Source organism: Aulonocara sp. 'chitande type north' Nkhata Bay, linkage group LG6, assembly GCF_057382095.1.
Source record: "Aulonocara sp. 'chitande type north' Nkhata Bay isolate Kocher_YH1m ecotype deep benthic linkage group LG6, A_spYH_male_GT1.1, whole genome shotgun sequence".
Classification (NCBI taxonomy): domain Eukaryota; kingdom Metazoa; phylum Chordata; class Actinopteri; order Cichliformes; family Cichlidae; genus Aulonocara; species Aulonocara sp. 'chitande type north' Nkhata Bay.
This window is the reverse complement of record NC_141349.1, coordinates 27,902,829-27,925,128: the sequence shown is the minus strand read 5'-3', so window position 1 is coordinate 27,925,128 and position 22,300 is coordinate 27,902,829. Positions and strand designations below refer to the sequence as shown.

General features: G+C 40.2%; 1 protein-coding gene across 1 annotated transcript; it reads right to left on the bottom strand.

Annotated features, from left to right (window-relative positions):
* Positions 1 to 424: 424 nt before the first annotated feature.
* fdx2 (ferredoxin 2) lies at positions 425 to 3,160 on the bottom strand. Its single transcript, XM_086297614.1, has 5 exons — positions 2,956 to 3,160; positions 2,569 to 2,620; positions 1,883 to 1,989; positions 1,709 to 1,796; positions 425 to 1,595 (listed from the first exon to the last, which is right to left on the bottom strand). Exons 1-5 carry the CDS (start codon positions 3,140 to 3,142, stop codon positions 1,439 to 1,441), a joined length of 591 nt encoding a protein of 196 aa, XP_086153740.1. The 5' UTR covers positions 3,143 to 3,160; the 3' UTR covers positions 425 to 1,438.
* Between the last annotated feature and the right edge of the window lie 19,140 nt (positions 3,161 to 22,300).

Here is a 22,300-nt window from a genome sequence, read left to right as displayed (position 1 = left end):
AACCTATATTAAAACCTTTCACAGATGTGCATTTGCACTAGCAGTCACACACATGAGGTTATAAAATAAAATGTGCACAAAAGCAAGAGCCACATTTAAATTCACCACATGCGTGACGGTTGCGAGTTGAGTTTTTTTTTTTTTTTTGCACTTTGGTTCTTTTTAGCTCCAAATTCATAGGGATACTTCCTGAAGTCCGACTTGCATTTGGCTCAACCACTCCAACCTCACTATCCTTCCCAGTTATGCCATTTTCTGCAACTGCTGCAGAAGCACTGAGCTTTGGTTAACCAATTAACTTCAGCTTGGGCAGCAATGACCTGGGTGACTCAAGTGTTTCAAGTTGTTCATCAGTCGAATTCAGCTGAGGGGGCACAATGACCTTTTTGGGAAGGCCCAGGTAATGAGTGCACTACTCAAAATAGCTTTTTAAACTGATTTTATTGCACAACTTAAAACATTTGTATTTCATCAGACATAAAATACACAATTCACTTGTGCGTAAGTTGGACAAGTACAGTAGACTTGAGTAAAAGGTAGATGTGGTAAACTTAAACTATGGTAACATGAAGATCACCAGCTTCCAAGCAGACATGCTTCCACTTCCACCATCCTGTTGTGGATCCAGCTGGACCAGATCCTCTAATCAAGCCTTAATCACTGACAGTTGCAAAGAAAACACTTTATCTGAAATGCAATTCACATGAATGTTTCTGAAATGTTTGGAGCAAATACAAAATACGTTTCAACAGTATAAATTCTGCTTTGATTTCTTAGGAGCCCGTGTTTAAGAATCAGGCAAACATGACTGTTTATGGCTTTTTTCTGTCTTGCAGAATAGGATGATTATGGCAGTGAGCATGTACTTCTACATCATAGACACAAAAATGTATAAATGAGCATGGTGCATACAAAAGTAAATGCTATGCATATATTGATAATAATGGACTAGCCAAAACAATAACAATCTTGTGATACTTGTGCGCATTTGAGCTGTAACAAGGAATGTTCCATTAATCAGCACAAAAGATTTAACTCTGTTAAATAAAGTCTCCCCCTGCAGTTCTCTTTTTTTCCAAAAAAAAAAGAACAGTTTGATTGAATTGTGTCTTAAAGCTGGCCTGAGAAGACGCCACAAACCCCCCAAAACAAAAAAAACACAGGATTTGTTAAACATCTTTTCGTTTTTTAAAGTTTTTTTCCCCCCAAAGTAACATCACCTGTGAGATATAGTGTCTGACTCTGCCTAGGACTGTCCTGTCAGTGGTTAACTGTAGAATTAGTCAGTTGTTAAGACATCTTGGGAGTTGCTACGGACTTTTCTATCCTTGTCATGCTTTTCTTCATGGTTGCACCCCCCTCCCAAACTCAACCAGTACATATGGTGCTTAGCGCAAAGCTAAAAGCTCCAATTTTTCTGAACACCCCATCTCACTTGTCAGTGAGGTGCGGGAACATGGCCATCCACGTAGAAGTTCCTGGTGACTTTGGGCAAGGTGATTTCAATCCCATCAAGCTCCGGAGTGAGAATGATCTGACATCCCAGCCTGGAGTTCTCCTGCAGCATCGGTGCCATGTCAAGCATGTCATCCTCCCTATGAATGGATATATGTGTCAGTAATAATGATTTTCTTTCGAACTGCATCACATAGATTTGTCAAACTTAATGTGACATGGTTAAATAAGATGGCACTGGTAGCAGTCCTACCTCTCTTCAGGTTCTCGCAGTTTGTCAAAATGAGCAGCACTCACATAAACATGACATGTTGAGCAAGCAAGAGACGCCTCACAGGCTCCTAAATATTACAAGACACAAATATCTCAATGACAATGGTGCAAGGATAATGGTGTTCATCTACAGTTCATCTGTAACGACCCTCACCTTCCAGTTCAATGCCATGCTTGTGAGCCAGGTAGAGGACATTGTCTCCCACTTTAGCTTTCACAGGGATCCTCTGGCCTGACCGATCTATATACACCACGTTGACACTGAGCAGAAGACATCAAACTATTAAAAGCAACAAACAAACAGGTGACACAACATTTCATGTCTGTGATGCATTCAAGATTACATGAGCTATTAAAGTAAATTTGTTTTTCAAAGAAACGGACATTTATGTGTGTTTGGCCATAATTTAAGTGTTTATTCCACCATTCTCAACTTATAATATACAAAATATATATAAATAATGAAGTCTGAAAATCTATAAATGATTTTATCTATTAAGTATCAGAGGTCTATTTTTTAATCTTATCTGGCATTTTATTTATTTTTAAATAAGAATAACTTTAAATGCAACAAGAGGTCTGCTTATTTTTAAGTATGTGCTCTCAAATTAATAACTCACATAAGCACTCTTTAATGGTTTAGGGTGCTTTTAAACTGGATCCAGCCGCTGCCTTGGTTGTGAGTTTTAATTTTCCATTTACACTTACGTCTAACTTCGGCTTTAGTTTTTGACAGAAGTACCTGTGATAACAATTCTTATTAAAAGTATTACGATGTATCCATTTATGTGCAGTTCACCGTACCCTGTTGTTTCACAATAAAAGCCTCAGCTGACTTACACATCCTCAGGGTGCTCTGCATTGGAGCTCCCCTCCTCACTGTGGTAAAGACCTGGGGAAAGAGCAACACAGCCATCATTACTGTGAGAGTATTCAAAGGTGACATCAGCTCCTTCACTTTGATAATGGGACTGATTTACTTGTTGCACCCAAGTTTTACATCCCTAACTGGGATTGCCGAAACGAAGTTACGCAAGTGTTATTGAACCGATTTTCCAGGCAGATTACTGCTAATTTTACTGACCAAACTTGGCTGGCATCGCCGATGACTGAAACTTCATCAAGAAGAAAACTTATGAGCACTTATTCAGACTTATCGTAAACCAACAGTCCTGACAGGAAAGCCACCGGCTTTAGGCTAAATTGCTAGCAGGTTGCATCACTCACCTATACTCGTCTGTAAGTGTCGGTTTATCGTCCGGAGACTATCAAAGGACCCCCTCCTTTGTAAATTAGCCACATTCTTCGCATTACACTTTAACCTGAACAGTGGACACGTGCTACAGTCCGGGATAACTCGAGAAAGCCTCAAAGTGAGTCCCATGCTCGACCGGACTGCAGCAGAGGCCGCCATGACTCTGTTTTGGTCACATGACTGCACGCAGCCAATAGGAAACGGAGCGGTGACATTTCTGCTGTGTAGAGCTGCTCTGACAGCAGAGGGTGCCCCCGCGTCACCAGCTGCACGTGAGAGAAGGCCGATTATGTCTGTGTTACAAACGTTTACACGTGGACCTAAATGAACTTATACGATAAAATTTACTGAAAGTGCTAAAAGTGGCAGAGCGCATTATGTTGAAAGCAGCCTGTGAGAGGGACTGTCTATGGTAGTCATTAGTGTTGTTGTATTAATATGTGAATGCTGCATTTTTGAACTTTCTTTTCACTGCTTATCTGTTTAACAGGTTGCACATATGAATAATTTTATGATACAGCTTACTATAAAAAGTCAGCACATAAAGCTCTCATATATTTTAGAAATTGAAGTACGTATGTAATTAAGTATCACAGGAATTTGTATTGAAGTACAGCACCACGAAAAAGTCTCGAGCCATCCCTCATTTATTTATATTTTACTTTCACACAGGCAGATTTCCATGTAATTCCTTAAAATGAGGAAACTGCACAAGTGAATGACAAAAAAAAGTGGCAGGCCTAAAAGAAAACTACCCATAGCAGATGAACAGTATCGGAAAGTCATGTACTTAAGAAAGAGAAGAAGATCCAGCACAGTCCTGACACAGGACGCGAGAGGTGCATCTTGCCCCTCTGCATTTGCTGTTTGATTCAGCCTCAACAGAAATGGTCTCAGTGAAAGGGTGGATGTGAAGAAGGAACTGCTAAGGAAGGGAAACAGGGGGAAAAGGCTGAGACGGCAACAGGTCTTATGGAATGATGAATCTGAATTTGACATTTCTGGTTCAAATCGTCGTCATATATAGGATATAAAGTATCTACAGCCATCTGTAAACCACAGTGGAGACTGTCAGTTTGAGTCTAAATGATAGAATTCAGAATGCAAAAAATAATAATAATAATTTGATCCACCATGCAAAACCGTCTGGGAAGGATCTGAGAGCCAATATAATATTTTTTTTTTAATATGAAAATGATTCCAAACATTCTGTCAGTCCAGTAAAAGCAAACTGGGACAGAAAGCAAAACACACACGCTCACACAATGGAACATGGGAGAACAGTGGTGTGGTGGTTAGCACTGAGTCATCATAGCGAGGTCCTGGGTTTAAATCCACTGACCTGGCATGTTCTCCACATGTGTGCGTGGGTTCTCTTTGGGTACTCTGGCTTTTTCCCACAGTCTCAAGACATGCAGTCAGTGGGATTAGTTTAATTAGTGAATGTGAGTGTGAATGGACTGGAGACCCATCCAAGGTGTACCCTGCTTCTTACCTTGCTTCTCCCCAGAGGCTGGACCTCAACATTATTAAAGCAGCGTGAGCTCATCTTAACAGAGAACAGAACAAAAGGCAGCCAACATCCAGAGAAGAGCGTTGAATTTAATACAAGAAGCCTGGAGAACTATTCCTGAAGACTACTTAAAGAAAGTATAAGAAAGCTTGCCTATGAAAGTACAGGCCATGTTGAGAAATAAAGGTGATTATACCTAAAGCTGACTTTCAAGCTCCCTAGACTTTTACTATCTATGTTTTTGCATATATACTCTATTTCCATTTATGTCTTCAAATGTTTCAGTAGATATTCAACAAGTATTGTCTTTCCACTGAGTCATTGCTAAAGACTTTTATACAGTTGTATAAACTAGCATTGAAAGACAATACTGAAGAACTAATACCTTAAAAAGAAAACTGACAACGTGTTTCAAATTACATTTAACCACAGGAGACTCAGTATAAACTGAAATCAACTAACGGTTTAAAAAAAGAATCGATTGAACTCAGTACAAACAGCAAGATTAGTTTGCCTCCATTAGGCACTGGCACATCTAAGTTATTATAGACTATATAGGTTTTTTATTTTACCTTCTATTTAAACAAAATGTCTTGTAGAAATACATTTTCATACACTTAGGCGCTATAAGCACATATGCAAAACATACTTCAGTGTTATAATATAAATAACGTCCTAATGTGAAAAAAAATATGGCAGTCAATTTCAATCTGTTTAAAAGAAGACATTTTATATAACATACTTATGCAACACAGCTGCAGCTTTGACTAGTCTAAGCCTGTTAAAATTATATGGTTCTGATTAAGGAAGCAGGTTATATTTCAGAAGTATTAGACAGTTTTGCCCCAGTGCTTCCCTCTGTAAATGGCCTACAGTACACAACAATAAATTCATGTTTTGCCCTGTTCTGCATGTGCTGAAGGCAATCTTAGATAAGAAACGATGCAGGCTGGCAGCAGGACCCTGTATGACTGAGACCACTGCGTGTAAAGACAAAGACGTGATGTTATGACTAGAGGCAGGTTAAAGGCTCGGCCGCTCTGTTTCTCTCTTGCTCTGTCTCTTGTGCTCAACTTCCACTCGAGCAAAAAGTCAGCTGCTATTAAACATGTAACCCTTTTGCAGAAAAGCACTGCGTTGATACTTGAGGTGTAATTTATTGGCCTCAGGGACCCTATAATAAAAAACGATGAGCTCATTCTGCGTGATATCACTAGAAGTCTTGTTTCACTTCTTATCTTTCCTTCACTGTGTCATAATGAACTATGGTTTGGGGAAAAGCAGACACTTAAAGTGGGTTTAAGATGCACACTAAACCCCCCATCTGGTTCTGGCTGTGGAGGTTCCTCCCATGTGGATGGCAATAAAAAGTAAATGGGGACCTCTGTCTGCTTTTTTCCCTTTATTTTATAGTAAGCCCTTGCACTCAACTCGCTGGCATATAGATTATAACTTTTAATGTACTCTAAATCCACATAATGAAACACTGTTACACTTTATGTGTGCACGCACGCACGCACACACACACACACACACACACACACACACACACACACACACACACCTGCACAGTACTATCTTCAAGGGACAGTTTAGCTGTGTGTCTGAGAAGTCTGTGAATTTAAATCCCCTACTACATCTTTTGTCCTGAGGTCCTGCAGGATCGCTGTGGTGTGTGTGTGTGTGTTTGAGTGTGTATTGACATGTACTGGGTGGAGTTTCTTAACGCTTGACTTGGTTAGCTAGGTGGCCTGTAGCTGTTCCTTAAGATTACATTTTCTTTGGTTCCTGATGACTATGCTGTGCAAAAACCCAAACACCCCCACATTCATACTTTTTTAATCTACTCACAACTGTAATATTTAAACAAGGCACTTCTTAGAAATGATGTGGTCACACAGCACACACCCTTGGATTAAAAAAAAAACCCCTCTCTTAACAAATGTTGCTAACACAGAGTTAAGCGGAGACATTATGAATAGTGCAGAGACATTTTGCAGTTATGCAGTGACCTGGTGAATCTCCAGGAACTACAGCATGCATATATGTGTGCTGCTTATGTTTCCAGGGACATGGAAAAACAAATTTTTTGTCTGCAGTACTTTGGGTGCTTTCAATTACTCCTATCAGCACTCCCCCTGTTCTTTTTCCTTGTTAATGACACCCCACCCTCCCACCTCTCTCCAATGCACCACAATGCAGCTTTTCCCTCCTTCTTTTTAACTTTAAACAAGTCCTATTATATAACATACACTCACTGGACACTTTGTTAAGTACACACGAACAGCCTACTTAATCAAATCAAATCAAATCAAATCACTTTTATTGTCACATCACATGTGCAGGCACACTGGCACAGCACATGCGAGTGAAATTCTTGTGTGCGAGCCCCTCAAGCAACAGAGATGTGCAAACACAACAACACAAACGAGCAAAATACAAGAATGGCCAACCTGAAACTAATAAATATATGTACAATATATAATAGTGTATGCATTTCTGGATGTGTATACTAAATATTTTCCTACGTGTGTGTGTGTGTGTGTGTGTGTGTGTGTGTGTGTGTGTATACACATTTTTACAAATTAAATAGTAAAATAATAATAATAATAATAATAATAAAATATATAAAATATACAGAGTTGAATATGTGCAAATATGTGCACTTATTTGTTAAATGCAAATTTCGAATCATCCAATCACCTGCAACTCAGTGCCTTTAGGCATTTTGACATGATGAAGGCCACTCACTGAAGTTCAAACTGAGCATCAGTTAAGCGATTCTGAATGTGGCATGGTTGTTGTTGGTGCCAGACCGGCTGGTCTGAATGTTAAAAAAAAAAAACTGGGATTTTCCCGCATAATCGTCTCTGGGGTTTACAGAAAATGGTCAGGAAAAAAAAGGAAAATATCCAGTGAGCAACAGTTCTCTGGAAATGGCTTGTTGATGACTTGCCAGAGGTCAGAGCAAAATGGCTAGACTCTTTTGAGCTGACAGGAAGGTGACTCAAACAACTGCTTATTACAACCAACGTATGCAGAAGTGCATCTCTGAATACACAATGCAGCAAACCCTCAAGAAGATCGATTACAGCAGCAGAAGACTACACAGGAGCAATGAAACTGGACAACAGAAAATTGGAAAAGCATTGCCTGGTCCGAGGAGTCTCTTCTGCTACATTCAGGAGTCAAGGTTATAGTTTGGCATAAACATGAAAGCATGGGTCCCTCCTGCCTTGCAACAGTCGTTCAAGCTGGTGGTAGTGTAATGGTGTTTTTGTTGGCACACTTTGGGCCCTTTACTTGCTGACCATGTCCATCCCTGCATGATCACAGCATAACCATCTTCTGCTAGCTGCTTTTAGCAGGATAATCACAAAGCTCAAATCATGCCAAGAGAAGAAGAGAAGAGTCCCATCATGGATGTGCAGGTGACAAATATGCAGTAACTGTTTGATGCTGTCAAAATCTCGGGAATATTTCCAGTGCCTTGTTGAATCTATGCCATGAAGAATTAAAGACGTTTCAAAACCAAAAGGGGGTCCAACCCAGTACTAACAAGCTGTACCTAATAAAGTGGCCAGTGAATGTATATTTATGTATATTTATTCAGCCACTGCTAGAAAAAATAGCATAAAAGATTCACCCTTAACACAAAAATTTGGCGTGCAGGTAAATCCATACGGTATATCTTGCTTTCCACGTTGATCTCCAAGCTATTCAAAAGTGATCAATAACAGCCAAAGAGCTGGATGACGTCCCTTTATTTATTTATTTATTTATTTATTTCATAAGGGTCATGCATAAGTTACCCAATGAGTATTTAACCACAGGGGAAAATAGTCCCCCGAATTTCAGCACATAGGCTACTCATTTCCGAATAGCATTTGTAAAACTTAGTTTAGCCTTAATGAAAAAAAAAATGGAGCTATACATGTGGGTGTTGTTATGGAAGCAGTAACAAATGGAGTCGAGGATGAGCGCCACCGACTGTGTAAGTCAGAAAGAATTTAGATCACTGACAATAGGAAGATTATAGAATAACAAATTGGATTGTTTGTTTCCATTAAGAATAAAAGAAAGTGTAAGTTCTTGAATGTTTGCGAGTGTTGGAGGATTTCGCTTGAAAATGTCTGCTTTCTGTTCACATTTCATTTCCTGCATTTAATGTCGTTTCTGGCTTTATTGTCAGTATCATCAGTTGTGGTGTTGTTTATTGGGCCACTAAGTTGAATGACAGCAGCAATTTTGTTTGATTTCAGATGTTTTATTGCACTCCTTTGGGACCAGTCTGCCTAGAGTTAGATGGATGTCAGATGTGCGATTTTAAGGAAGTGAACAGTTTTAATGCTTTATGGAACAGCACTGGCTTTGAAGCAGCTTTGAATGATGCAGCCAAAGAATGCGTTTATTTCCTTCAACTTTTAGTGCCCGGCTAAATGAGACCTTTAAGTTAAAATGAAATGTCGAGATTAGTTTCATCATCACTGCTGAATCGCTGCTGACTATGTTTTGTAATTGAGTTGCATTTAATCTTATCTTCATTTTAAAGCTTGAAACCAGTGTGTGTTTGCATACTTCGTTTCAAGTGCATGCCTGCATATGAGCAGCACGGTTATTGTCCCATCCTCTCCGATGAGTCACACACACTAATTAGAAGCAGGTTAAAAAAGAAAGAAAGTGCCCTTATGCCCTTTCATGCTTCACGAGTGTGGGAAAGCTTGTTTCTCAGCCAGGCAAAAAGGAAACTTACCATAATCTGAGTAAACACGGCAACAGCCTGGGACCTGGCATCACAGCATGATGAATGCTTTCTTACTCAGTGTCTGGGAGAGCTTAATGCTTCCGGGACTCTTTCTTTATGAACTGTATGTCAAACATTTAAATGTGAGAAAACTTCAAGAGTCTCCCTAGGGCCTGACGCTGTGTTGCATTGTTTTTGATTAATGACCTTTTACGCGCAACACACAAAAGTTGTGCAGAGGACAGCAAATGTAACGTTTGCTTTAGTTTGATGTCTAGACGCAGTTTAGTGTTTTCGAACTCTGTTCGACTTCTGTCTGGCCTCTGATAGACAGCATTGACCACTGGCTGTTGACCTTTGACACCAGATAAAGAAAGGCTGCAGAGTTAGGTCAGAAGCTTGAGGTGATGGAGGTGTAACAAAGTGTGTCACCAAATCTGAATACACAAAGGAATTAGATCTGCTCTAATTTGGCTTGAATGTTATGAACATAAAATGGAGATTTAAAGAGAGAACAGCTGTGTCAACAGCATGATCACATGATCATGATCACATGCTTATCCTTTGTCATTGTCGACGAATCCAATAAAAAGAGCGTCACCAGAAATCTTTTAGTCCACACAGAAAAGTTTCTGACTTGCTTTCCTTGCATGTGACACCCATCTCCTGGCCCAAGACATCTGTATTTTGTTTCCTACTTTATCTGCTGTTACTGTCTAACATATTAACTTTTAGCAAACAATCAGAGTAGACGGTGGAGCTGCTGGGGATAGTTTGTTGTGGCTAATGAACACACATTTGGTACTCTTGCAACTGAAGAGTGGGAGGAGGTACATTTGACGTTCTTCTTTTGAGAAATAAAAGCACAGTTAATTTATACTGACAATGCAACTGGCAATGCAACATTCAGATTAAACATATTTTAGATTCCAGCTTTGGATAATGCAATTATGTGATTTTTCCAACATATTGTTTTCTCTGTCTGCTCCACTGCAAGGATGGCCGAGGCTCATGCCAACGTATTTTGCCAAAAATAATTTACATGGTCAAGGCTATCTTGATTCAAACTTTAGGCTTGTAGAGACACATTTCTGTGTAAAGTCTCACAGAGAATATTGTTTAAAGAGAACTTTATGCCACACAGAACTGTGGAAAACAAAACAACCAGCACCCTGTTCCTCTTTTTCGGCCTATTTACAGAAGCAGGACCGTGCAAGAGTGCGGTCACTGATGTGCTTCTTGTCACTGATTTTGCCGATTAAAAGAAAAACATCTCACAGGATTGAGTGTACCATCTCGTTCAGCTTCTTCTTCTGTCAGAGCTGCTAAAGCAAATTGAGCTGTCAATCACACAGTGGTCATCGTACAATTGTCATCAATCTCCAACTTGGAACATCAGACTGTGAACCAACAGACTGCTTCCTGTTGTCATGTAAGGACAGACGTGCTTCTAAAAGCAAGTCTCTCCACTGAAAAGCCGTTTTGATAAAGCCTCCAGCCACATATTTGGGCAGTTAATATGAAGCATTATCTAAATTAGCTTAAATTTCAGTGGTTAGTGGGATATAAAACTGCATGTTTGACAGTTATGTTGCCCCATTTCAGGACATTTGAACGTTACATCTGTTTAAAGTCTCTAGTAGGGAGTGTTCATCTGCATGTTTATAGGACTGCCACTTAACAAACAGCGCTAAAAATTGCCAACTTGTATTCCATTGCATCGCACTCTGATTTGGAAATTGTTATCCATGCCTTCATGTCATCACATCTGGATTGTTGTAATTCATTGTTCATTGGTTTTAACAAAGCATCCTTGGAACGTCTGAGGTTATTCGGGATGCCATTGCGAGGAGTACTCACATGTCACATCCTTGCTAATTCAGTTGCACTCTCTCCCCGCTGACTTAAGAGTCCACTTTAAGATTCTGGTTTTGACTTTTTCACATACATCAGTGAACCTTTGCATCCATTCGTTCCCATCCCATCGTACAAGGTTGAGAACTAAAGGTGACAGAGCTTTTGTAAAAGTGGCACCCAGACTCTCTCCCTCTGAGCCTGAGATCTGTGGACTCCATAGTCTTGTTTAAAAGGCAGCTAAAAATTCATCTTTTTAAAACTTGCTTTGTGGCAATTTTTTGATTTCATGTTCCAGCATTTTTGTTGTGAAGCACTTTTGGATATTTATCTTGAAAGATGGCACCGGTGGCATGGTGGTTAGCACTGTTGCTGCACAGCAAGAAGGTCCTGAGTTCAATTCCACCATCAGGCCGGGGTCTTTCTGTGTGGAGTTTGCATGTTCTCCCCGTGTCTGCGTGGGTTCCCTCCGGGTACTCCGGCTTCCTCCCACCGTCCAAAGACATGCAGCTTGTGGGGATAGGTTAATTGGATAATCCAAATTGCCACTAGGTGTGAATGTGAGTATGAATGGTTGTCTATCCTTGTGTGTTGGCCCTGCGACAGACTGGCGACCTGTCCATGGTGTACCCCGCCTCTCGCCCTATGACAGCTGGGATTGGCTCCAGCACCCCCCGCGACCCTGAAAAGGATAAGCGGTAGCGAATGGATGGATGGATCTTGAAAGACTCTATATAAATAAAATTTAACTATACTAGGTGCATATGAAACTAATCAGATCAACTCGCACATAAAGACATGCAGATAATTAAGTCCAAATGACAAAGACTGGCTATTTGTGTGTGATGTGTGTGTATGTCCATGGTGTTTAGTGTGCTGCTGTTGAGATATGGTTGTAACTGACCATAATTGACCCACCTGGAGTTCCAGACCTGGCCTCTATTAAACACTTTGTCAGAGAACGACGTCTCCTCGGGGAGTGAGAGGCGCTAACTCTGTGACAAACTGGACTCTGTTTCACTCCACACGTTCCAAGAATCCATTTTTACTGCAGCTGTAAATGTTTCCTCATTTCAACAGTATATTTCAAAATGAAGGATCAGCCTGTATCAAATATCATTCTTACATGTCACATTATAAATTTAGCTTCAGTTTTTTATTTAATAATAATAGAAAAAAGAAGGATAAAGGGGTGCTTGCCAGCACGTGCTCACTCTGTCCAACCTAATGCACGATCTATATGTGGTGAGTGTTTGACTTTGTTGAACATTAACATTTCTCAAACTGTCATGTCACACTGAATTCAAGACAGATGTTTTTTTTATTGGCTCAACCAGCATGAACAGGCTTTTGCCTGTTTTGCCCAGGCAAACATCAATGCATTACTAAGCCTCTTATTTGCATTCATCTGCTTTTGTGCGTCTTTTTAGTTCACACTCTTTAATAGTTAAACTGCATGCGTCAGCTTCTGCCTTAGGCTCAAAGCACAGACAGGTAAACAAATGATTTGGTTGAAGTAACTAAGGCTCAAATTTTACTTTTGTGATGATTAAACCTGGAAGTTGACTACAACATTTTCCCAGTATATCACTAAGGTAAACATTGTTCTGACTGTCTAAATGTTATTTATATTCCATAGATTATTTGAACACTTTCTCTTTTTAATCTCAGCAAATTTTTTACAAAACGTGTCAGTGAACTATGGGCACAAACTCTAGACATTATTTCTGCATGACCCAGCATACCTCACTTATATGTCATTCGCTTTCAAACTCTACGTATCTCCTTTCACCCTTTCTCAAATAAACCCCCATCTCTCACCGGCTCACCAGCAATGACCAAAAACAAACATGAGCACAACTTTTCTTCACGTCAGACACACATATCTGCAGAATAACCAGTCTAAACAGAGTTATCAGTGCAGCTGGCAGACTGGAACGACTCAGAGAATCACGAGACAGGAAACTTATTTTGTGTGTGGCTCTGCTATTGTTTTATAGTTGCGTGACTTGATATCAGACTATTTATACAAACAATGTATTTCTTAATTTTTAAGATTACACAGCGGCCGCTTTGGGAGACTTGAATGTATTAATACTTTATTTCCTTTAAAGGCCACAAAGTCTGCAGGAAAACATTTAAACCCCCATCGTGTCAGGCTGTTAATGAAATCTAGATTTGGTCAAGGTCAACAATGACTTGTTAAAAATTATTTGTAAGAAAGGATATTAAGTGATTGTTCTGATATGAAATAATAAGTTAAATCTTTTATGTCTGGAGTTTATCGTTGCACGTGTGAGGGTACGTGCCATTTGTGTGTGCAGTATACATCCTAACGTCAGCGTCTCCTGTCTGTGTGGTGTTGGTGTCTGGAGCTCGACGTGTTATCACTGCAGAGCAGGGATGATAAGAGATACACTGTGTAGGCCAAGCATGACTATGTCGCTGTCCTTACTATGACTGTTCATAGTGGCACTTGCTATCCCCAAGTAGCTGGTTTGAAGTAGGACCACATTTACTGATGAAAAGTTTTATATGATTTGCCACAAATTAAACTGCTATATTGGGGTTAAGCCAGAAAAAAATAAAAAATAAAAGTGCTGCTGAGTTAAGTAAATGGGCGAATTCGAACAGAGTCTAAAGAAGTTGTGTTAAATCAAGTTAAATTCTTTCTGACAACTTTTTTAAATAGTCAAACGCTTGTTTTCTGTATGCAGGCCATGTCTAGTCTAGAAAACTTGAAAAACTACTAAAAGAGAATAAAAGCACCTCCTGCAAAGAGATCTGTTTTGCAATGGTTTCAAGGATCTCAACATGTGTGAAATCAGTCAAAGTTCTGCCATACGAACAGCTCCTCAGTAAATTTGTTTTGCAGTCATGTAAGGAAATCTGCAACCACTGAGGGTGAGCGAGATGCAGACAAGTTTTTTTTCCCTTCTTCTTCTTCTAGTGCACTTCAGATTTAATCTGGTCTTTCTCTTATGTTGGCGTTAGGGCCCAAAGCTCAACGGTGGTTGAAGACATGTGAGAAGATTAGTCTCTCTGAGCGCTAAGAAAGCTGTGATGATTTAAGATTTAAGCTACGCTTAAGCAAACTTAAACAAAGCCTTCATTCTTTTTACATCTACATTGTTTGTGCAGCAGGCCGAAGGAAGATTATGAGGGGACAGATTTATGAGGAGATGGATCAAGGACTGTGCAAGAGAAACAACCCAGCTGCATCTAATCAAAATCAGGAAAAGTCATCTTGTTCAAATTGGCACCGAATTTTTATTATAATATGAATTCAGAAAACACATATCCAATTACATGAAGTGTATTCCAAAGAAGAGTTGAGGGTTTATATCACATATTTTGTTAAGTAAATGAACTTCAGGTCACTTTTCATATTCTAAAAATTTGTCTACTGTGTGGAGATGTTATTATTTGCATGACTTTCGTTATGGAAATTAACACATATGCATATGAGCATATGTGTGGTTTTTTTTCTCACCACTTGCAATGTTGATGGTTTGATCTCCAGCCCACTCGTACACATTTAGTAGAAACTGTCGTTACAGTGAAGAGATGCTATGTTAGTCATGTCTTCACTTTCCCTTTACCAGTTGATACATTTCAGCACCCCTCACCCGGCATGTCCATCACACTCTCTCTGTCCCACACACAACAACACACGCACAATGTTACATGTAGGCCAGTGAGGCGATGATAAAGGCCTGGCAGGTGGCAGTTGAACGGTCCGGTCGGATTGTTCCTGGAAATGACGCAGCTGTTAGCGGCACCCTCTCAGTCGAGATCGTGTATCTGCACTGGGCATTGCAGAGCTTCTGTCACCCACTGTGTGAATTATTAGTCTGTGGTTTCCTGTTGTCACGGTCAAAAGCACATACATCAAAGCACATATGCAGCCATGCTGCCACATGCATGATGTATGTATACACTGCAATGTAAATGCGGAGGAAAGGAGGGTTTTTTTTAGTCACCTCTTTTAACACTTTATAGTGTAGAATTCATGCAGACTTAGATAATAGCCGTCTTGTACCCTGATAAGAGACCAGACCAAAAAAATCAGACACTTCGTGAGGTGATGTGGTGTGAACAGGTGTGTCTGATGCTACTGTGTGTGTGTGTGTCACCGTGGCATCAAGCGATCGCATAATGCAGGTTTAGTCATACGCATTCCAGGACATGAACACTCATAGCTGACACTGTACACATCAAAACAAGCCATCAGAAGCAGACAGACAGAGAAATGATCATACAAACTCACACAAAGGGTGCTATAATTATCCTCATACACTTATCTTCGTCATCGTTGTATTTTTACTCAGTTGTATATAGTATTTGTATTTGTATTCTATTTTTATCTTATTGTATATTTATTTTATTTTATTCTACTGTATATAGTATTTTATTTTATTCTATTCTGTACAGTTGTGTACTGTATTTATTCTTATTGTATTCTAATTTTTGCCTCATAACTTTTGCACTGTCCACTTCCTGCTGTGACAAAACAAATTTCCCACGTGTGGGACTAATAAAGGTTATCTTATCTTATCTTATCTCATCCATTTTCTCAAGTCTGTACCGAAGGCAGCGAGTCGTCATATCACTTCATAGAGACAAGAAGTAAATCTGCAAACACATTCAAACAACCAGTCAGACTCTTTGCCAGTGCAAGTTATCACTTTATAAAAAATGAAAAACAAGTTGCAGAGAATTTTGAAATACGATAACTACACAGGGAAAATTAGAAGATAAATACATAACTTTGACGCGTAAAGTTTGCAGTGCAAACCTACAAGCGTCAAAAAGTGAAAAAAATGTGTTGATAACAGTCTGGTGACGGCATCTTTACTGGAAGCCACAATGCCACAGAGAGCATCTGCCAAGTTTATGGTCACATAGTCATTTGCCCCTAATCCATTAGCATGTGATTTTTAATTACCATTGCTGCATAGCTGTGGATTTGTCATCGTCAAGACTGTAAGGAAGGGCAATTCAGATGTGTGTGTGTGTGTGTGTGTGTGTGTGTGTGTGTGTGTGTGTGTGTGTGTGTGTGAGTGTGTGTTGTGGTGGTGGGGGGGGGGGGGGGGGGGGCGCTACTGACACAGAAGATATACAATTTAGACAAGTCTAATACTAACCTACATGCATGTGGAAATTCCCTCCATGGAAAGAATTCATTACATACTGCTCATTCACTTTCCTCCAGGCATTTCCTCTCCTACTTTGGTAGAAGTTTCTTCTCTTAATCTTCTCGTGTGTCACTTACCAATTTCTTTGCCATTTGATCGTTATCTGTTTGTGTTATGATTGCACATAACCTTCTGTGCAGTTTTTATTTTTTTACTGCAATGTTTGTGTGCAGCGGCAGGAACGGGCAGAGCAAAGCCAATTTTAACCTATACTCCATATACTACTGTCATAGCACTGGGCCAACGCTGACATTTTGCTGAAAAAGTTTAGCAAACAGGATGAGACCCACAAAGTTAGTTGCTTTGTTGGTCTCAGGATTCCATAATAACATTGTCTTTATACATCTCAGACCACAGCTGGCCTGTTAAATAACATAATTATCAGCTGATGTGTTTGGTTCAACTTTTAAAATGGATTTAATACATTTTTGAGTGTCTCTGAGTGCAAATGTTTGCAGACTGTCACGATTGCTGGCAAAGTATTTGAAGGAGCCTGCTGCATGGCATCTGTTGGTGGTGGGCTCTCAATCAAAAGCCATCGAGCTTAGCATGAAGTGAAATAAACAGATGTTTCTTTAATGCTGCATTCACCGAATAAAACAAACAACTTTGTGCTCGTTGGCTTGACTTGGCTCAGTGCAAGAGGTCAGCTTTGCCATATGTGCAAAATATGGAGCTATGGTTGATGAGAAGCCACAGTGCCAGGAATTAAAAGTCGAGGAGGAGACAGGAGGAAAAGCACAGTGTGCCGTTTTTGCAGGTTCGCTCTTTGTGACTGTACAGCAGCTACAATAAAAAAAAAACTTGTTCTGCAAACTCTTCCTAATGATTCACATTAAACCGCAGAATGGGAGGATTTACACAGAGTGTACTCCCTGCTGACTCTGAGACTCCTTCGTGTTAATGATTACTCTTGTTCTCTTCCCAACTCCCATTTCCACAATTTGTTTCATGTTGCTATGTTGAAAGGCCTTTGGTGGAAAGCCCCATGTAAGGATCAGAACACACAGTAAATAGTTATGGTCAAACACTGGTATATCTCCCTTGCCTCCATGCTTCTTTCTTCTGTTCCTCGCTTTGATAAATGGAGTGTGGCCAGCTCCCCCCACACTCATTTTTAGATCTCTATAACCAGATACCATCAACAACTAAATGAGCTAAAGAGGATCATTCTCAAGTGGTATCTACAAAGGCTCAATTGACCCTCCTTTGTAGATGTCTGGATGAGTTAATCCACCCTCACACACCCCCACAAACACTGATTATAAAATGCATGTCTGATTCCCATACTTGTTTCTTTTCTGGATTTTTCTGCGTGGTATCCTGATCTGCCTCATGCTGAAGTTAAAGACGTTTGGAAAAAAACAGGAATTTTCTGGACCATTTATGATGAGCTGCTTTCTTGAAGTTCAGTTGGAAAATAAAAGGAAGTAGAGGATTTGGAATGCCAGTATGTGTGTATTATTGTTCTGGCAAGTGTCTGGGTGAACTTTACTGTGTGTGTTCAGTTCAGTGGGTTCTCCCTGTGTGAGGTAAATCACCCGCTGGGTCGTACCAACAAACCGCACTCTGGCTGGCACAGGCCTGCTGGAGTCCATACATCTTGACTTCCTGTGTTTTCTCTCAAACCAACTCTCATTGTTTCAGTGTGACCTGAGCTTTGGCAAAGTCTCCGTTTCAAAAAATGTGAACGCCTAGTCCCGAGAAAGGGAAAGAGGGGAGGAAGTAAGGAGAGAAGATGGAGAAGAAGCAGAGGGAGTACTAAGAAAAGGAAAATTTGAGAGATGGGGGAGAAAGAGCTGGCTTCCATCTCTGTGACGCCAACCCCAAACCCACAAAGAATGAGGTTGGAGGGAGAAGGGAGGAAGGGACGGAGAGGAAGGGGTAGAGGGGCTTATGAAGCTGACTGTGGATTAAGGCAGTCTTTAATAAGCAGAGAGCCTTGGGTTTTTGCGGTGGCTGGTAACGGCTCCAGTTGTCTAGGAGCAGGACTGAACAACACAGTTTGTTTACACAAAGTAGTAAGACACGCTCACTTTGCAGCTTGCTTCACAAGAATCTCTGATGACAGCATGGATTGGCTCACTGGTCATTTAACTTCTGGTTTTTGATTGGATCCAAAATTACCAGCAAGACAAGCTGGAAGAAAGAAAGAAAAAAAAATCCAAGAATGTTGCTCAGTGAAGTTCTGGTGCTTTAAGCTTGGACTAAACAGAAGGAATTTGTATGTCAGATTTCATCATGATTGCAAAAGCAGTGGGCAGAGTTTAAAAAAATAAATCCTGAGGTCGAAGCCATAAGTGGCACAAACAACTTGTTGCTTAATAATAAACTAAATATTAAATTTCTGAATTTATGAGAATTAATTAAGGACACTTGGAGATGCTTCAAGTTTGAATGCAGCAAATCTGTTTCCCTCTTCTTCTTCTTTTAACAAAATAAAAACATATGGCTTGAGGACTTTTGAACCACAGTACTGTACAATTCTAATCTCCTCATATTAGTTTCATAGATAAAAACATAAAATGTGATTGTCTGTGATCAGAATTATGTTATGCTCCTACCTGAGAGGTAAGGATGCAGCCTAGGATTCACAGGGATTTAAGGATTCTGGATCTAATGGTCCAATAATAAAGTGCAGTGAGATATGCAAATTAACCCCCAAAACAAGATCGAAGATCAGAAGATACTTCAGTAGCAAAGCTTGGAAAGCTCACCTCAGCCTGACAGCTGAAGCTTAACTTTACTAGTGAGAAGTTTTGTTTGCCTAACTAAGAAAATACAATAAAAATGCAAAAACTATGACAGGCGTGCATGCAAGCAAAAGAAAAAGTGCTGCTCAGCTGAAGGTCTGCTTGTCATGGACAAACCAAAACAATGAAACACAAGTGGAGTACAGGTTGGCCAGGTAATTTTGAAAGAGCATGAGACAAGCGTGTGGCTGCTTCCTGGCTATGCATTACCTGAGCATATCATCACAAGGGTCGGGATAATGAGAGGAAAAAAGGGAGAATGGCTTGTCTGCAGGGGGCTCCGCTACAGATGGGTGAGATAACAGCAAGATAAAATACAAGTGGTTCCTCTTCCGGCCCAGAATTGAAAATAATTCAGTGGGTAACTCTACACACAAAAACAACAAAAAGTAACTTCATTACTTTGAAATGTGAACATACTCACAGCTGCTGCAGAATGTAAACAAGATGTATAATTACTCTACTCCACTGACGAGAATGCAAGGAATGCCTGTGCTGTGTCTCTAAAGGGCACATTAGCAGCAGGATGTGACATCACCTAAAGACCATGTAGTCCTTGTCTGTCGTCTAACATGTTACATTCCTGACATTAATTCCATGTTGTTAAAACATCATCACACAGATCTGGGTCACTTGAAGGGCTCTTAATCTAAACAGTAGACTCTTTGATGCAATCACAACCAGCGTCATTCCCTTGTTTAGTGTCAGTCACGGTCAAAGGTCTTCAGTGGCCAACTTTCACTCCCAGCATACACTCTGTCTTGAAAACGTCTGAACTGGTGCAGAGAGTAAGAAACGGGGATTTGAAGCAGTGATGGAGGCTTATCGTCAGTCTCACTCAGTTTCTGCACTTCTCTGGGCAACAAAGTCTCTGCCACCTAGTCTACTAGTATTCAGTTTTACCGTCTTTAAAGAAGTGTGTAATAGATGTTTCTAAGCAGATGAAAATGTGTTGAAGCAATTTTAGAAGTAGAAGGATGATTATCTTAGAAAGCTGCGCTGTTTTCCTGTTTCACTTCTTGTTTAAGGCAGCGCAGTTAGTTCCATTTAACCGGTGCTACGCTCTATGCAAACTGACGTCAACCACATTAGTATCATTAGGAGCATAAGCAACCTTAATGACTGTCTCATTAAAACTCTACAGACACCAATTACTCTTTGCTCAAGCCGTGATGTGGCAAAATTCTCCTCTAGATTCAAGATCCACTTAAAATGTGAGATTTATAGTTGAGTTGGCTGCTCAAGGAGCATTTAGCTGAAGAGATCAGAGCCACATAAACCAATACCACAGAAGAACACAACCAGCATTAACTAAGCGCAGATGAAGAGATGAGCTTGTAAAACCCACATTGTTTGACGCAGAAGAAACCACCGCACCAGCGCTCAGTAAAAAAAAGGCTCACTGACCTACTTTAGGTTTAGATTTTAAATTTGTGTTAGGGCCTTCAGTATTTAAAGTTTAAGGGTTTAAATCTCAATTTTAAGCTGTTCTCACTCGTTTTTTGTTCTAAGCCTGACAAAATAATTATTTTGTGTTGAAATGCTATTTTCTACACATTTTCTTTTTATCTGCCATCAACAGGAAACTACTGACAATTAATCACACCACAGTTTTCAAAATTACTACAATAAAGTCCTACTTAAATATTGAAAAACCATATTCTTGTGTTCTGAGGGCCTCTGGATGTCTGGAGTTTTGATCTCCTCCATACCTGCTTCATGCCCTGGAGGACGGGGCTGTGGCCCCCCCACACCCTCTAGCACATGAAGGAACCTTCTAAATACAAGCGCGCTCATGCTCATGTGTACACACAGGGACTTACACACACAAACTACACCCTTATTGGCTCCTACCTCAAAGCACACAGTGCGCTGTCGATCTTACGTGCTGCACTATAATGTTTAATATTTAGTATTTACTGTTATATTCCCATAGATCATCGTGATGTTGTTTATTATGTTGCTCTTTTTTTTTCTTCTTCTGCTTGTTTTCTCTTTTTTCTTTCTCAACAGGCATAGCTGGACTGGCCATCGGGCATACCGGTGGGCCGCTGGCGATTTTTAGTTTTTATGCGCCAATCGATTTTTTTTTTTTTTTTTTTTTTTGGAAGGGTATAAATAATGAAAGGTGTTGGATTGGCCAATTGGTCATGATCGACTCTGGGCTGGACCAATTACAGCCGAGGAGGTCGGATGCACCCTCCCTCTTGTTTAGCAATCTTAATAGATGAACTAAAGAAAATGGAGAACAAAAAAAGGAAAGGAGGTGCAGAAAAAATTAGGGCCAAAAAGAAACAAGCCCTTCAGGCAGACGCTGCCAAATGTGTAAAAATAACTGAATTGTTTGGCGGTAGCTATGGCATAGCTTCCACAGATTTAGCAACATCAGCAAGTGGTGGAGGCCAGCAGGTGGATAAGGGAAAGGGGAGGCAAGAGGAGTAGAGACCCGAGGCGGCCGCCGGTCATAGTGGCAGAGGAACTGAACTTCAGGTAAGAAGTTATGACCTGCTGTCTATCTGTGTCAGATATAAACCAAGTTTAGTTGGAGTTTGTTTTCGTTGTGCTGACTTTTTACAGTCGCTTAGAATAACTGGTACTGCGTACTAGCTAGCATGACGGAGTTTATATACTGCTGGGCGGGTGCTATGAAGTTACTGATAGTAAATTTTATTTTATGCTTAAGGTTAGTTTCTCAAACTCCTCAAAAATCTTAACAATTGTGCCAATCCTTACAGGTTGCACCAGGCTGATTTATCATCAAAAGTGGAGAAGTCTGTGACAGAGGAGACAGAAGAGCAGCAGAGAGAGATGGAGAGATGACTTTATGTCATCCATGAGGGATGCATTTGACATATGTTTCACATATTATAGTCCAACAAGTTACTTATAGCAATTTAAATACGAGCAATCAGTTTTTGGCAGACAATCGCTTTTTGGCACAACACCGGCTATTTTTTGTTTCTTTTTATCGCTGTGTAACTGAGTTCAATTGAAAGCCTGCATGCGCTAGTACCTCTTGCCACAAGTTCCCAGAATCCTTTGCGGTTTTACCCCTGAATGACATCACATTTTTGGTGGGCCGGTCTCTAGTCAAAATGCCCGGGCCGATTTTTTTGTCCCAGTCCAGCCCTGTCAACAGGTGATCCAGGTGATTGATAGATGTATTTTTTGTCTGCTTATTTTGTTGGTTTTTGTTTTTTGCCCTTTATCCCCGTCCCTCTTCTTTCTCCCCTTTCTTTTCCCCAGTCTGTCCCG